This window comes from Odocoileus virginianus, chromosome 4, assembly GCF_023699985.2.
Source record: "Odocoileus virginianus isolate 20LAN1187 ecotype Illinois chromosome 4, Ovbor_1.2, whole genome shotgun sequence".
In the NCBI taxonomy this organism is placed as follows: Eukaryota; Metazoa; Chordata; class Mammalia; order Artiodactyla; family Cervidae; genus Odocoileus; species Odocoileus virginianus.
The window spans coordinates 68,499,585-68,516,230 of record NC_069677.1 but is presented as its reverse complement, the minus strand read 5'-3'; the positions used below and the strand labels follow the sequence as shown (position 1 = coordinate 68,516,230).

The following is a 16,646-nucleotide window of genomic DNA, read 5'->3' as shown; positions in this document are numbered from 1 at the left end:
CTGTACTTCAATAAAAATAACAAAATTTTAAAAAATGCTAAAATGAACAACTGAATCAAATAGAAAAGGAGTAACAACTTAATTGGCAGAGAACTCTTGGCTGCAACAACAACAAAGAATGACAGAACAGTGGAGTAATATCTTTAAAGTACTTTAATGTCACATTAAAATTAGGAATGAATATATAATAAAACATTTTCAGTAACAGACTAGGAGAGTATGCTATGCAAAAACATGTTGAGATTTATAAAACCAAGATAGTTTACTATAATATGATACAATGTAAAGAACAATTTTTAAAGGATATTCTTCACTGAGAAAACAGGCTAGACTGAGAGTGGAATGTAAGAATAAAATGGTAGAGAAGAAATGGTAAAGCATGTTGGTGTATATAGATAGTATTAATATATAAAAAAATACCATTAGATTTTATCTTTTATAAAAATGTGAAGCAAATGTAGTAATAAATTAATGTTTTCAAAGAACTTTGATATAAGAAAAAACTCGAGGTAGAATTCTAACTGGAAGAGAACTTCCTCAGGTTAAGAGGAAGATAAGAACAAACATCATGCTATTATGTTTGGCAGCCATCATACTATTTTGCAGTTTTCCAAGGGAGCAGCTCCAAACGCCAAGAGAAAAGCTCTGGCTAAATATCTTTATAAATTCATGAGAAAACATATAAGGAAGGAAAGTAACAACATGAGAAATCTCCAGCAATTTCCTGTTTGGGGGAGCAACAGGGTAGTAACTGTATGGTGCAAGAGAGAGTAGAATTTGAGAGAAAATAACTGATGCGAAAGGAAAGGGAATGGAGAGGCCTGAGAATGATGCGTAAAAATGTCCAGACGTCTGAAAACACATTGTCTGGTATCCCTGGACAGATTTTCCATTTCAAAGATGAAGTCTAGAATCTGCTTTCTCTTCTTGAGGCCTTCTCCTGCCACTATAGCCTGTCTGGAGGGGAAAAGAAATTGTTGGTACAAAGCACATGAGATGCTTAATTTCCAGGTTGTAGGACTTTAAATGTAAAGGACACTGGGAAATCCATTGGGCCGGCAGGATGGTAGCTAGAATTGTGTGCTTGTGCACCAGAATGTAGTTCATTCTGGAAACAGACATCTCCGAGCCTTGCGCGCAGGACCGTGAGGGCGCTGGGGGCGCTCATGAGGGCTCGGACTTGGAGAGGGCGGTAGAGGTTGGAGTGGTGAGTCGGGAAAGGGCTCTAGAATGTGCACGTCCAGGTGGTCGTCGTGGTGAGAAGAGCGTCTCTCTGCACTAGGGTTAGGCGCTCGAGGCCAGAACTCTGGGAAGAAACCCTGTGCGTCGGAGCGCCACACCCTGGCGGCTGGGCTGCGGAGCCCAGGGATGAGGTCGCCTGCCACATCCATCCCAGGTGACAGGAAGTCAGCGCCCAAGTCGGCGTCGTCCGCGTTGGCCTCTTCTTCGCAGGCGACCTCTGGCACAGCTGCGCAGAATCCCGGTTCCAGAGCCGTGTACTCCCCGGGAGGGCTCAGGACAGAGGCCCGTTCAAGGACCTGTCCCGACGGGCCTTCCACCCTCGAGCCCAAGAGAGCCTCGGGGACCAGTGTGAAGATAAAATCTCCGAGAGCCACCTGCAGCACGGACGTGGGCTCGGGCTCCAGTACCAGATCTACGTTGTCCAGGGGCAGATGCAGGGCACAGCCAGCGGGCAGAACCACTACGCGTGTGAGCGCGTCTGCAGCCGTAGATCCTGTCAGATTGTCCACGCTGGGCGCCGTCTCGGACTCGGACTCGGACTCGGGGCGCGCGCGCTCCTCCATTCGGCGGCGCTTGGCAGGGCCGGGTTTTCCGGCCTGGTTTCCCCATCGGTCTGAGGAGTAAGCACCGGGGCTTCGGGGCCTGCTGCCCATCAAGTTCGACCGAAGGACGGCGCTTCTGGGGCCTGGCAGAGGGCAACGAGGGCTCAGTCCTGCACGCTGTGACGCGGTGCGGGCCAGCTGGGGCGCAGGACGGCGCGATGGTGGGCGAGTTCTCAGAGCTCCGGGGCTGCCTCCCTGTTTTCTTGCAGTCCAGGCTTCTAGGGGATCGGTGTCAGGCGCTCTGCTGAGCCTCTCCCATTCTAGTCTGCAGCACCTCACACCGATTAGTCAGCGCACCAGATGGCCAAAGATGTTGCAAGTGACGCCAGTGGAATCCTGGTCGTAAAATGTCACGCTGAACCCTGCCCCCGGAGGCTCCGCCCCCTCGGAGGCCCCGCCTCGCAGAACTCGCGGTATCTGTGCTGCCCAATAGTCAGGGCTGTAGTTGGTAGATCACAGTAGGGAACTACCTCTATAGTCCTCTAGGGGACAGAATACTTGTGTGCCGCATTTTTAGAGAGAGAAAAAAAAGATACACCAATAGTAGAACTGTAAATATAGTTACCTTTAAATTAGTGTTTTCCTTTGATTTCAGGCATGGTAGAGAAAAAAACCATGGTAGGCTTCCTTGGTAACTCAGATAATAAAGTGTCTGCTTGCAATGCAGGAGACCCGGGTTCCATCCCTGGGTCGGGAAGATCCTTTGGAGAAGGACATGGCTATCCCCTCCAGTATTCTTGTCCCATGGACAGCGGAGCCTGGAGGGCTACAGTTCATGGGGTTGCAAAGAGTCAGACATGACTGAGTGACTAACACACACACAGAGAAAGACAACCACTCAAATAGACCACCCCCTTGGCAGCATAAAACAGACCTATCTAAATGCTCCATGAAAATCCTTTAAAGCTTGTCTTCTGAAGAGTAAATAGAAAATACTCATATCTGTTTAGGTAAAGTTTTGTCTTAATATTAAATAAAATATTTGTGGCAGTTTCTTCCTAAAGGTAAAAACCTGTTAAAAAACTATAAAACTATCTTGGGATAATTAAATTGTTTTATTATTGATTATGTATCACTCATTCTACTGAGTTTTGAAAAACAATCATTTTCTCAAATGTGAGCTCAATACTTTGTTGAGGTATGATTGACATACAAAAAGCTATACTTTTAAAATATATACAACTTGAGTTTGTATGTAAGTATACACTGGTGAAACTATCACCACAATCTAAGCCATAAACGAACGGGCTTCTCTGGTGGTGTGGTCGGTAAAGAATCTGCTCATAACGCGGGAGATCTGGGTTCCATCCCTGGTTTGGGAAGATCCCCTGGAGGAAGGCATGGCAACCCACTCCAGTATTCTTGCCAGGATAACCCCCACAGACAGAGGAACTTGGCAGGCTGCAATTCATTGGGGTCACAAAGAGTCCGAGGAGACTGAGAGACTTAGCATAGCACAACATATATCTATGAAATGCAGAAGTTTCTTCCTGCCGTCTTTGGAAAAAAATGATTTTTTTTTTTTTGGTCTTCACAACAGAGTAGTCAAATAAGCTTCAAAAGTTAGTATGTACCAAGTTTATGTTAGATGTTTAGGCGTCCAGTGCAGACTTATCTGGTTTTAAATCGTGAACTCTTAACTCATATATTTATCACATACACCTAGGTCTTCAGTACTAATTGATTCTATGTGTGCCTTTTCAAGCTAACAGGTAATGACTTCATTTTTTTTCCCCCAAAATATTTTTCATAATTTACATTCCTGTGAGCAGAGGAGAGAAATGTTTCCATTTCACCGCATCCTTGCAAACATTTCTTATTAATAGACTCTTACCTGTTTTCCAACCTAGTACAGTAAAATGTTATCTCACTGTATTTTCATTTTGCATTTATGATTGCAAATGAAGATGGATCATTTTTCCACATGATTATTAGTCAATATCATATCTAATTCTTTGAAGTATTCCTATCTTCTATCTTTTTTAACCTTTAAAAAATTAGGTTTCAACTCTTACTCCAGGTTTATGCAGTGCTGATTCTCTCTTCTTCAAAGACAAATTCAGACAGGCACTTTCTTGAAAAGGGCATTTCTGGCCATTTTATTTGAAATGGCATTCTTGACTTACTCTTTATATCATCCTTCTCTCTATAGCCTTCATAGTAGTACCATAATTTGTAAATAAACAAAATATTGTTTAAAAAAACCGAGGCTCAGTCATACTACATGCCAGTCACTTATCAAATGTGAGTGTAACAAGTGTCTGTATCAGAGTTTCAAAGATGTTAACACTTGATTCACTGTAATTCTCACTCATTCCACATCTGTTGTAATTTGTGGTGAGTTTAATATTCTCATGGATCTCATCCCTTTCCACCCCCTCTCCCCCAGTCTTGGCTTCTTAGTTCTCTTCCCCTTTAGTACTTTTGTCTTCCTTCCTACTTCATTGACTCAAACTCTTGACATTGTCATTATGAAACCTATTTTGCAGTCATCAGTTAGATCCATTCCATAGGTCCTCAACCTCTGAGATCCAATGCCTGATGATCTGATATGATAATAATACAAATAAAGTGCACAATAAGTGTAATGCACTTGAATCATCCCCAAGCCATCCACCAACCTTGTCTCATGGAAAAATTGTCTTTCACAAAACTGGTTCCTTGCAGCACTGTTTACAAAAGCTAGGACATGGAAGCAACCTAGATGTCCATCAGCAGACAAATGGATAAGAAAGTTGTGGTACATATACACAATGGCATATTACTTAGCTATTAAAAAGAATGTATCTGAGTCAGTTCTAATGAGGTGGATGAAACTGGATCCTATACATAGTGAAGTAAGTCAGAAAGAAAAACACCAGTACAGTATATTAACGCATATATATGGAATTTAGAAAGATGGTAACAATAACACTATGTGCAAAATAGCAAAAGAGACACAGATGTAAAGAACAGACTTTTGGACTCTGTGGGAGAAGGTGAGGGTGGGGTTATTTGAGAGAATAGCATTGAAACATGTATATTAACCATATGTGAAATAGATGACCAGTCCAAGTTTGATGCATGAAACAGGGCACTCAAGCCAGTGCACTGGGATGACCCAGAGGGACAGGATGGGGAGGGAGGATGGGGGTCATATGTATGCCCGCGGCTGATTCATGTCAATGTATGGCAAAAACCACCACAATATTGTAAAGTAATTAGCCTCCAATTAAAATAAATACATTAATTAAAAAAAACATTCCTGGTGGCAAAAAGATTGGGAACCACTGCATAAGACTATAACTTAATAGTTAACTGTAATCTGCCTTCACTGGTCAAGATCACCTTAATTGTTTTTACAGAACTTGCATATCCTCCAAGCATCATGTAGCCTAAAGAATAAGCTACAAGATCTCCTCAAGACCCCTGTTTATCGGTACCTTTGATGTAAGAGTTTTAAGATGTTTCCCCATGTTCTTTTTCTGGAACTCGGAGTCAGCTATTGTCCTGTTCGAACTCCAGCTGATTAAGACTGTTTGGGACTACCCATTCTCCTCCTGGCTTGGGAGAGTGTTTGATCAGTGACCTTTTGATGTCAGAGGGCCAAAAACTCCACCCTCAGAAAATACTAATGCCGCCATTTTCTGAACATGCATCCTATGAAACACCATGTAGTTTAGTTGCACCTGCCCCAAATGATGAAATCTCATCTTTTTCTTATTTCTAGTCACCTTTTGCCATGCTTTCTATAACTCAGGCCACCCTAATTCTTTATCCCATATATGTTACAAACCCCTGGCCTTTGGCAAGATTGATTTGAGGTTTATTCTCCTGTCTCCTTGCTTGAATGCCTTGAAAATAAACCCTTTCTGCTGCAAATCTCCCATGTCTCAGAGTTTGACTTCCTGCTTGTAAGGCAAATGAACATGATTCAGTAACAGTTACTCCAAATTGTGACCTCTTTATTAATGGCTCAACCTCTCTGGTATAGTTGTGGTCCAAGTGGAGAAAGTGAACCTTTGGTTCAATTGATGGAACTCTCTCCATGAGTGCTGACCTGCTCCAGGGATCGAGGTAGAAGTTGATCCTGCAGCAGCTGCTGCTAAGATCCTCTGTACCAAGAGTCCTTTCCTTTTGCACCCCTGCAAGGAGGATCTCCTTTGAGGTGTTCTCCTTTGAGTCTGATGTTAGCTGTGTGTTTGTCCTCAATGACCTTTTCCCACAGAGGTGTTTGTTCCCCCTCTTCTTCTCATGTCTGTCTTTGTCCTGGGAGAGGACCACATTCCCTTGGGAGGGATACTGGCTGTGAGGATTCCCTGAGTCCAGGGCAATGATGATGAGCCTGGATATGAAAGTGCTGAGTTTGTGAGAACAGCCCAACTGAGATGGCAGAAGCAGGGACAGAAGTCACCAGGTGGAGGGCCACATTCTGGCCAGGCCAGGAGCTCCAAATGTCTGCCTGTGTTCTGGAAAGCTTGAGGTTTGTCCTTGTGTCTTTTGCAACCTGGCACATGCACCCTCAGTCTCCTGAATGGAATCCCTGTTACTCCCTGAGCCAGAAGTGAGAGAGGTGCAACATTCAAGATGGCTTGCAGTATGCTTTGGGTTAAAGCAGGTGTTCCTTCCCATTTTTTGGAACCACCATCAGCCTCCCCTACCCCAGACCCCACCCTTGGCCCCATGGTCCCTACTTTCTCTGGCTTTAAGCTCCACTTCCCCACCTCTCAGTACCCTCTTTCTCAAGAACACAAACATGGTGTCTGCTTCCATCACCTGGAATTACAGAGGTTGGTGCCTCTGGTGTCCATGTTCACCCTATGGAAACTCAGGCTCCCAGCTTAGCCTCAGTGCCCCATCTCCTGTATACTTTACTAGCACCTTGGGCTTTCCTCATAGCTCAGTCAGTAAAGAATCTGCCTGCAAAACAGGAGACCTGGGTTTGATTCCTGTGTTGGGAAGATGCCCTGGAGAAGGAAATGGCAACCCACTCCAGTATTCTTGCCTGGAGAATCCCATGGGCAGAGGAGCCTGGCTGGCTATAGTCCATGGGGTCTCAAGGGTCAGACACGACTTGGCGACCAAACCACCGCCACCACACCTAAATTACCACCTCAAGGGAACTTGTTTGTCCTTGGCCAGGAACACAGGAGTTCCATCTGTGCAAACTAGTTTTGACCAGTGAAAGTGAAAGTTACTCAGTTGTGTCCTACTCTTTGTGACCCCATGGAATTCTCCAGGCCAGAATACTGGAGTGGGTAGCCGTTCCCTTCTCCAGGGGAACTCCCCAAACCAGGGATCAAACCCAGTTCTCCCACATTGCAGGTGGATTCTTTACCAGCTGAGCCACAGGGGAAGCCCTTGAGGCAAAACTACTCATTTTGACTAGTAGTGCAGGGCAAACCCCTGAATGCTGGCCATGGAAATTTGAGTTCCCCTGTTTGCTTTGTCACCAACCATGTGGGTTCCAACCTTGATCACCCACTGCCCTTGTACCTGAATGCCTCCAAATATGAGTGAAAACAAGTGGCATGATCTTCCACTCCTATCCAATGAAATCTTTGATAGGGGCTTATATTGAATTCCCAGGTTCTTCGCTGAAGGAATTCTGAGGCATTTTTCTGGGATGTGGGCTAAGAATCTGAAGCTTTACCACAGTTGGTCATAGGATGCCACTGATGGCCAATCACAGACCACTAGGTTCAATAGCCATGGAGAGAGGCCTCATGGAAATGGAATTATGTGGAAAGGAATTCGATGCTGCCCTGAGAATAAGAGTATACATGACTCAATGGTGTAAAAAGGGACAAAGCGAACCAGTGTGGGCTGAAAGGATGGGGTGGGAACAGAGTGGTTTCACTGTTGTCGGCAACCATGCACAAGAATTCCCAATTTCAAAGTCAATATGGGGAGTTTTCCCCATGAACACTGGAGAGAAAGCTGAGCCACACCTTCCCTTGGCCACAAGATTGGCGGCATAGATATGCCTTTCCCGTGACACTTAGATCAAAGGCGCGGCAGCCTGCATGACCTGGAGGGGTCCTGGCTGGTTTGGTTTAGCTCTATGTGTTCTGTGTTCCTGGGCTGCTGGGTTCATCCTTGTGCATGACATTTCCATCATCAGTCCATTGGGCTCTGACAGCTCTGCTCTTGGGTATAGTTTTGGTTCAAGTGGAGAAAGTGAACTTTTGGTTCAGTTGATGGCACTATCTCCATGAGCATTGACCTACTCCAGGGGTAGAAGTAAAAGTTGACGCTGCAGTGGCTGCTGATAAGATCCTCTGTGCCAAGAGCCCTTTTCCTTTGCACCCTGCTCAGAGGATCTGACCATCATTGACTATTTCGGCCCAGGGAGACTTCAGGCTGCCATCATGGACTCACCCCAGATTGGGGTTAAAATAAAAGAGGCCTGGTCACTCCTGGGATGTCAGTGTGAATAGTAATCTACAGGTCCTTGGGACTCGATGGGGAGTGGGTTTTCTGGTAAAGTTTTTCTGCCTCTGAGGTCCACTTTGGGAAACCAGAGCTTGTGAACCTGGATGCCTAGCCTTAGAGTGGCAGGATCATTTGGGGACCCAGTAAATGTAAAGTAGTTCTCTAAAGTGAACTCCCAGCCAGGATGGTAGCCGTGAAGATGACATGGACCTGCATGGTGACTTCCTGTTGTCTGGGATGGATGCTGCAGGAGGCCTCATCTCTGTTCTCTGTGACCCAGACCCACAGGGTTCGTTCCTAGAGTCCTGGCCTCAGCCGACCAACCATATTCCAGAGAGAGGCTCTTCTCACCATGATGACCACCTGGACTTGCACCTGCAGGAGGAGGTCTTCCATGATTCCACACTCCAACCTCTACCTCCCCTTCATAGTCCAGGTCCCATGGACCACCTCCAGTGCCCTCAAGGTTCTCTCCCCCAAGGCACAGAGAAGCCTGACCTTGAAATGAACTGACCTCTCAAACTACACGCCCTAAAGTGTTGGGGACCAGATTTGAGTCTTTTGATTATGGCTCTCTGTACATAGCTCACCTGCAAGCATCGCAAGGGCCAGATGACTTTCAGATGCATGCTACATTGCAGGGTTTTGCATCAGTTGCAAAATCAGCATTTAGCTGACTAGAACGCTGGTAAAGAGGCTCATCTGGGCAAAGAAAAACCTCCTGAAATACAGCCTGCTTTCAGACAGTCAGACAGCTGCTTAGGTTTTTCTCTAGGGAGGTCACCCTGAAGTAGCTCTACCCCACTCCCATTCCTAATGTCCCTTCAACCCAAGTCCCATAACTTTTCTCTGAAAAGCTGTCCTTTCCCAGGCACTTTACTTCTGCCCCTCCCCCTCATATTACCAAAAATAGAGTAATGTTTAATCTCGTTTACAAGATTTTCTCCCTAGTGTCCATGCTAGTTTATGACAACCACAGCCCAGTGTGAGCTTCTCTGGATGACTGCTATAGTTCCTAGTGTGTGTGTGTGTGTGTGTGTGTGTGTGTGTGTGTGTGTGTTGAATGTAGCCAATATCCACTGATGAGTGTGGACACAGTATCTGGTGGATACCAAACACAGAATTGTGAAGAGTGATCACGTGCCCTCCTCTTTGTGAATGCTGAGGGTGGCAAATGGTTGAACTCTGTTACTGGGTTTGTGGGTTTTTCATAAAATTTGTGACCCTGTCTCTCTGAAGCCAATTGTTTCCCATTGTTTTGTTTTGATATATATTTAAAATAGAAATCTGTCCTCATGTAAAGTCTGTAATTCTCCAGATTCTGTGTTTTTAATAATTTTAAGACCCCAGTGGGGAATTTTCAGTATGACACAGGGAGCACAAATCCAGTGCTCTGTTACAATCTAGAGGGGTGGGATCGGGTGAGAAGTGGGAGACAGGTTCAAGAGAGAGGGAACATATGTTTACCTGTGGCTGAATCATGTTGATGTTTGGAAGGAAAAAAAACCTGCAGACTATTGTAAAGTAATTAGACTCCAATAAAAAGTGAAAAAGAAGACTTCACATGTGTTCTCTCCATTGTGACTGGCACTTAGAAACAGTTGGTTCTTAGGTTGACCTGTACTTAATCCCTCAGTCATGTCTGATTCTTAGCGACTCCATGGACTGTAGCCCGCCATGCTCCTCTGTCCATGGGGATTCTCCAAGCAAGAATACTGGAGTGGGTAGCCTATCCCTTCTCCAGGGCATCTACCTGACCCAGGGATTGAACAGGGGACTCCTGCATTGCAGGCAGATTCTTTATCAGCTGAGCTACCAGGAAAGCCCTAGGCTGAAATAGTATCCTACAAAACAGCTGCATGTTGGCCATGGCTTATGGATAGATTCTCCTGCCTGACCGATAAAAACAAAAGTATCTCCAAATCATGAGTGTTGTATCTTTGTACTGTTTACCTGCCTCTTGTCTTTCCTTCTTCCTGTGATTGGACACTCCTTGCCAAGGGCAGAACTGTGGGTTGGGTAGGGGCTTCTGGGCCTCGTGCCTGATGTCAGTGGGAATGCTTCTAGGATTACCGTGAAGCAGGACCTTTCTCTCCATGATTTCTAAGTGTTCTAGTACTGAAATGATAGTTTGTAGTCTTTGTGATCCTAAAATCTTCAGAGTCTTGTTTTGTGTCTTTGCACTTGAGGACAGAGACTTAGTCAAATTATTCCATATGTTGGCATTTCATGGTTTGTGGGTACATACACATACTGGTAATTTGAGGGTCTTTAGGAGTCCATGGAGAAACCTAGCAAAAGAGCCAATGAGAGGAATTTGGGCTTCAGGAATTGGAAACCTTGAACACCCGTGGTAAGTCTTAGGAGTTGAAGAAGAGGAAGGATGAGGAAGAGCATTCCAGAAGGGTTTGGTCTAGGGTTTGATGGATGGGTTAATATATTGATGGTTTGATTGGGTTATTTATTAAAGTGAAGGTGATTCATCTTTTTAGATTAGATTGAGATAGACTACAAGTGATTCATCATCTTTCCCAATCCTGGGGCTTTACAACTTATTACAAAGTCAGGGCAGTCATTGCCTGTTTGGAACAATACCTAATAGTTTGCAGATCTTCATTACATACCTATTTGTGTCCCTGCCTCCTTTCCTGTCCTAGTTGCTATGGACTCATTTGTTTATTTTTCAGTCTGTTTCACTGTTGCACCTGCATTCATCCATATTCTTTTTTACACATTCCATGTTGGTGATATCATACAGTATTTGTCATTCTCAGTCAGCCTTATATCACTAAGCATGTTAGTGATGCTAGGTTTGTCCAGGTTCCTGCAGCTGGCAGAAATTCACTCTTATTCCTGGCAGTGTAATATTCCATTTGGTGTGTATGTGTGTGTGTATGTTCCTCCTCTTCTGTATCTTTTTTTCTGTAGATGAGTACTAGGGTTGCTTCCATGTTTGGCTGTTGTCTGTACTAGTACTATCAATATCTGGGTTCATGGCTCACTTCTAAGGAGAGTTTTTGTTGTTTTCTGGATGTATACTCAGGAATGGAATGTCTGGGTGACACAGTGTCTCTCCTGTAGTTCTTGGAAGAGCAATTATGCTGCTTTGCATAGTGGCTGTCCCACTGATCATTCCTAGCAACAGTGTCTGGGGATCCTCTATTGCTCGCATCCTAAAGAATATTTCTTTTTTGAAGACGTTCAGATTCTAGCCATTGTGACAGTTGTGAAGTGATATGTGATGCTATTTTGAAATTGCACTCCTCTAATTATTATTGATTTGGAACATCTTTTAACAGGCCTTTTAGGCCTCTGCCTCTCTTCTTTGGACCAAAAAGTGTATTTAGATATTCTGTCTATGTTTGTATTGGGCTGTTTGCTTCTTTATTTTTATTCTATGGATATATAGTAACTGTTTATAGGTTTGGATTCATCATATCATTTGCAGATCTTGTGTCCCATTCCATAGGATGTCTTTTCGGGTTTGTCCCTGGTTTCCTATGTAGTGTGAAAGCTTTGAAGTTCACCTAGGTCCCATATGTTTAGGTTTGCTTAGATAACTTTTGTCTTAGGGGACAGATCCATTTACAAAGATATTGCCCCCATTTATGTCTAACAGCCGATATCTCATTGAAGATTTTAATGGATTCAGCTCTCTCTCATAAGCCTGTAACTCATTTTGAGTTAATGTTTGTTGAAGGAGTGTGGTAGTGTTCTAGTCTCACTGTTGTCCATGTAAATGTCCAGTTTTGCCTGCAACAAGTGCTGAAGAGATTGTCTCTTGCCTGTTGTGTATTCATGCCTTTTACATGGCAAACTCATTGGCTGTAGCTGCCTGTATATACTCTGGGCTCATGTCTTGGATCTGTATTCTGTTCTGTTGACCTCCATATGTGTTTCTGTGCCAGTACCATGCTGTTTTAATTTCTGTAGCTTTGAAATTTGGTCTGAAGTCTGGGAGTGTTGTGGCTTCAGCCTTCTTTTTCATTGTTTATTCTTCCTGACTTGCCTTGTCAGGTTGGGTCCTGTGTAGCTCCCTATGACATTTGGAATATTTGTACTTAGAGTCTCAGAAAAACATCCTGGGTGTTTTCTAGGCATTCCCTTCAATCTCTTGATTCCTTCAGGTAGTATGATCATTTGAACAATAGCAATCCTTACAATCCCAGAGCTAGGGATGTCTTTCAATATCTTTATGTCATCTTCCATTGCCTTGGTCAGTGTTTTCAAGTTTTTAGAATACAGTCTTTCAACTCCTTGGTTAGGTGTATCCAAGGTGTTAAATTTTTCTAGAGGTAGTCAGAGATGGGATTCTTCTCCTCTATTTTTTTCCATTTCAGACAATTACTTCCTAATGTATAGAAAAACAGCAACTTTCTGTCTTTAATCTTGTGGATTCATTAGTTAGCACTTGTCATTTTGGGGTGGAGACTTGTGAGTTTTTTCTTTAAGGAATCATACCATTGGCTGTTTTAGTACTTCCCATATACGGTGGGTACCTTTTCTTTCTTGTTTTTGGCTGATTGCTAGGGTTAAAACTTGCAATACTCTGTGTAATAGAAGGGGTGAGAGGGGTATCCTTGTGTGGTTTTGGGAGATGGGAGTAAAGGATTTGAGGTGTTCCCTTTGAGTGTGATGTTAGCTGTATGTTTGTCCTCAATGGCCTTTATTCCACAAGGTAGTTGTTTCCTCTCCCTCCTGCTGCCTGTCTTTGTCTCAACACAGGGCCACATTCCCTCTGCAGAAGTCACTGTGAGGATTCCCCAGGTCCAGGAAAATGATGAGCCCAGATGTGAAAGTGCTATGGTTGAGAGAAGAGCCCACCTGAGATGGCACCAAGCAGGGACAGGAGCAATCAAGTTGAGGGCCCTGTTCCTCACCAGATCACAGGCTCTGAACCCTTGTGTGTGTCCTGGGGAGCTTTGGCATCTTTGTGGCTTTTGCACCCTCCAGTCTCCTGAATGGAAACCCTATTTCTGAAGGAAGGAGAGGTGAGAGGCATGGGACTTTCAAAGTTTGCTTGCAATATGCTTCAGGTTTAAGGCAAATGTTCCCTCCCTGCTCCTTGGAACCACAACCAGACTCTGGTCCCCAGCTTCCAGCCCCATGGGCCCCAGTTTCCCTTACTTAAAGCTCCCACATCTAGCTCTCAGTAATCTCTTTTCTAAAGAATACAAGCATAGGTCTGCTTTCGTCTCCTGGAATTATAGAGTTTGGTGCCTCTTGTGTTCAGGTTCACCCCATGGGAACTCGGGATCCCAGCAGAACCTCTGTGAATCCAGTACCCATGCACCTGGCCAGCACCTACACCTGAAACATCACCTCAGGGGAATTTGTTGACCCTTGTCCAGGGATAGTGGAGTTTCAACCATGAGACCCAATTATGACCAGTAGTGCGTGGCAAACGCTGAAGGCTGGCCATGGAATTTGGAGTATCTCTGTTGCCTTTGTTACCATCCAGCAGGGTTCTGACCTTGAAGACCCACCACCCTGGTACCTGAAACACTCCAATGCTGAAAGGAAAGAAGTGTTTTGACTTTCAGCCCTGGCATCCAGTGACATCTTTGGTGAGGGGCTTACATTGAATTCCAGGGTCCTTCACTGCAGGAATTCTGTTCTGTTTTCCTGGGTAGCTGGCCAGGAATCTGAAGCTTTATCCTGATTGGCCAGAAGATGCCTGTGCCCACCCATCACAGACCACTAGGTTCAATGTCCTTGGAGAGAGGCCTGATAAAATTCTGTGGAAAGGAATTCAATGCTACTCTATGAGAGTATACAGGAAATGCTATGGTGTGAAAAGATAAAAGTGAGCCAGCAAGTGCTGAAAGAAGAGGGAGTGGGTAGGGAGGTCTTTTCTTCTTGTCTGCAACCCTGTGACAATATTTTGCATTCCAAAGACATTTCCCACTGGGAACACTGGAGAGAAAGTTCAGCCACACCTATGCTTGGGCAGGAGGACGGGTGCCATAGACAAATGTTTCCAGTGACATATGGATCAAAGGCTTTGCCTTTTGAGTGTGTTGACTGATCAGGTGCAATTGTGTGGGTTCCTGGATCCTGGGCAGATGGGTTCTTCCTTGTGCCTGACGTTCCCATCATCTGTCCTTTGGGCTCTAAAAGCTCCATCTCTTGGGTGTGGTTTCTGTCCTAGCAGAGGGTGTGAACCTTTGGTTCAGTTGCTGGAACTCTCTCCTTGAGCACCGACCTGCTCCAGGGATAGAAGTAAAAGTTGATCCTGCAGCAGATGCTGATAACATCCTTTGTTTTAAGAGCCTTTTCCCTTTGCACCCTGCTTGAAGGATCTGACCGCCCCTGACTAGTTCGGCCCAGAGAGACTTCAGGATGCCATCCCAGACTCAACCCCGGGCTGGGGCTGAAATAAAGGGGGCCAGGACGAGTCTAGGCAGAGAGTCAGTGTGAGTAGGGACCTAGAGTTCCTTGGGACTCGATAGGGAGTGGGAGTTCTGATTAAGTTTTTCTGCTTCTATGGTTCACTTTTTGAAACCAAAGCATGTGACCCTGGACGCCTAGACTTAGAGTGGCAGAATCATTTGGGGACCCGGTAATCCTAGGGTAGTTCTCTAGCGGTAGTTCTCTAAGGTGAATTACCAGTCATAGTCAGGGCTGTCAATCAGGCAGATTAGGTCCAGCGAGTTCTCGGGGAGGAGCCTGGAAGGGGGCGGAGGCTAGGGGCAGTGAGGTATTTATTGCGGCGCAGGATGCGCTGGCCTCACTTGCAACAACATTGGCCATCACCGGTGGTTGCGCCAAGAAGTGGGCTTCAGTGACCAGGGAGCTGAAGCGCTGAACGCAGCTGCCCTGTGTGCATGGACAGTGAGTCTCCCGGGAGTTGGCCCCAGATATCTGAGGACTCGCTCAGCATCACCGGGTCCTGCGCCCCAGCCAGCCTGCTCCGGTTTGCCTTACAGGTCTTGGATACCTGTTACAGTCAGCAGGACCGAGCGCCTCGTTGCCCTCTGTCAAGTCTCGGGTGCGCTGTCCTTCGGTTGTTGTGATGGGCAACGGGCCCCGCAGTCCCAGTGCCTCCCCTGACTATCTGTGGGGACCGCAGGCTGGAGGACCCGGCCCAGTCAAACGCCGCCGAACCGAGGAGCTGGAGTTTCTGGAGTCCAAGTCCGAATTTGAGCTTGAGCCTGAGTCTGAGTCCGATGTGGCACCCAGCCTGGCTGACGGGACGGAACCCCCCATAGAGTGCCCGCCCACGGCCCAGCTGGTTGTGCACACTGGCTTTGCCCTGTACCTGCCTCTAGAGCACGTCGACCTGCTGCTGGAGCTGGAGTCCATGTCTGTGGTGCAAGTGTCTCTCGGAGATCAAATCCTTATACTCGTCCCCGAGGCTCTCCTGGACTTGGACGTGGAAGTGCCGAGGGTACAGATCCTGGAACCGGCTGCGGTCCTGAGCCCTCCCGGCGAGTACATGGCCCTGGAGCCTGAATTCTGCCCGGCTGTGCAAGAGATCGCCTTCCAAGAAGAGGCCAATGAGGACGACGCTGACCAGCACGCCAACTTCCTGCGGCCTTGGATGGATGCTACAGGCAGCCCCGTCTCTGTTCTCTGTGACCCAGAGCTGCAGGGCCCCTTCCTAGAGCCCTGGCGTCAAGAGACCAACCTTAGTCCAGAGAAAGGCTCTTCTCACCATGATGACCACCTGGACTTGCACCTACAGGAGGCCTTCCATGACTCCCCACTTCATCCTCTACCTCCTTCTCCTAGTCCTGGTCCTGTGGAGCGTCAGAAGCGTCCTCAGGGTCCTCCTTGCAAGGTATGGAGAAGCCTGATCCTGCAATGAACTGATCCCATTCCCACCCACCGCCAGGCTGGGGACCAGATCAAAGTCTTCCGATGAGGGCTTCATGCGCAGTTGCCGGCTGGCAAGGATCTCAAGAGCCAGATGAGTTTTGGATGCTTGCTGTGTTGCAGAATTTTCAATCAGTTGCAAAATCAGCATCTAGCTGACTAGAACACTGGCAAGGAACTCACCAGGACAAAGGAAAACCTCCTGAAATACAGCTTACTTTCAGAAGATCAGACAGATGCTTAGGTTTTTCTTTAGGGAGGTCACTCTTAAGTATCTCTACCCCACCCCACCCCCAATTTCCCTTGAAACTCAAGTGCCAACGCGTTTTCTCTCAAAAGTCATACTTTCTCAGGCACCTGCCTCTGCCCCTTCCCCTCATATTCCAGCCAATGAAGTAATATTTAATCTCTTGGTAAGATTTTGTCCCTAATGTTCATTCTAATTTATGAGAACTTCTGTGCAGTGTGAACTTTTCTGGATGGTCCCTGTCGTTCCCTGTGTGTGTGTGTCTGTCTGTTGAATCTAAGCAATATCCACTGAAGAGTGTGGACAAAGTGTTTGGATGCCAA

General features: G+C 45.9%; 1 protein-coding gene across 1 annotated transcript; it reads right to left on the bottom strand.

Moving 5' to 3' along the window:
* Positions 1–1,103: 1,103 nt before the first annotated feature.
* Positions 1,104–1,895, bottom strand: LOC110141400 (proline-rich protein 23C-like). The gene has a single exon (XM_020900306.2). It carries the CDS (start codon positions 1,893–1,895, stop codon positions 1,104–1,106), a length of 792 nt encoding a protein of 263 aa, XP_020755965.2.
* Positions 1,896–16,646: the final 14,751 nt, after the last annotated feature.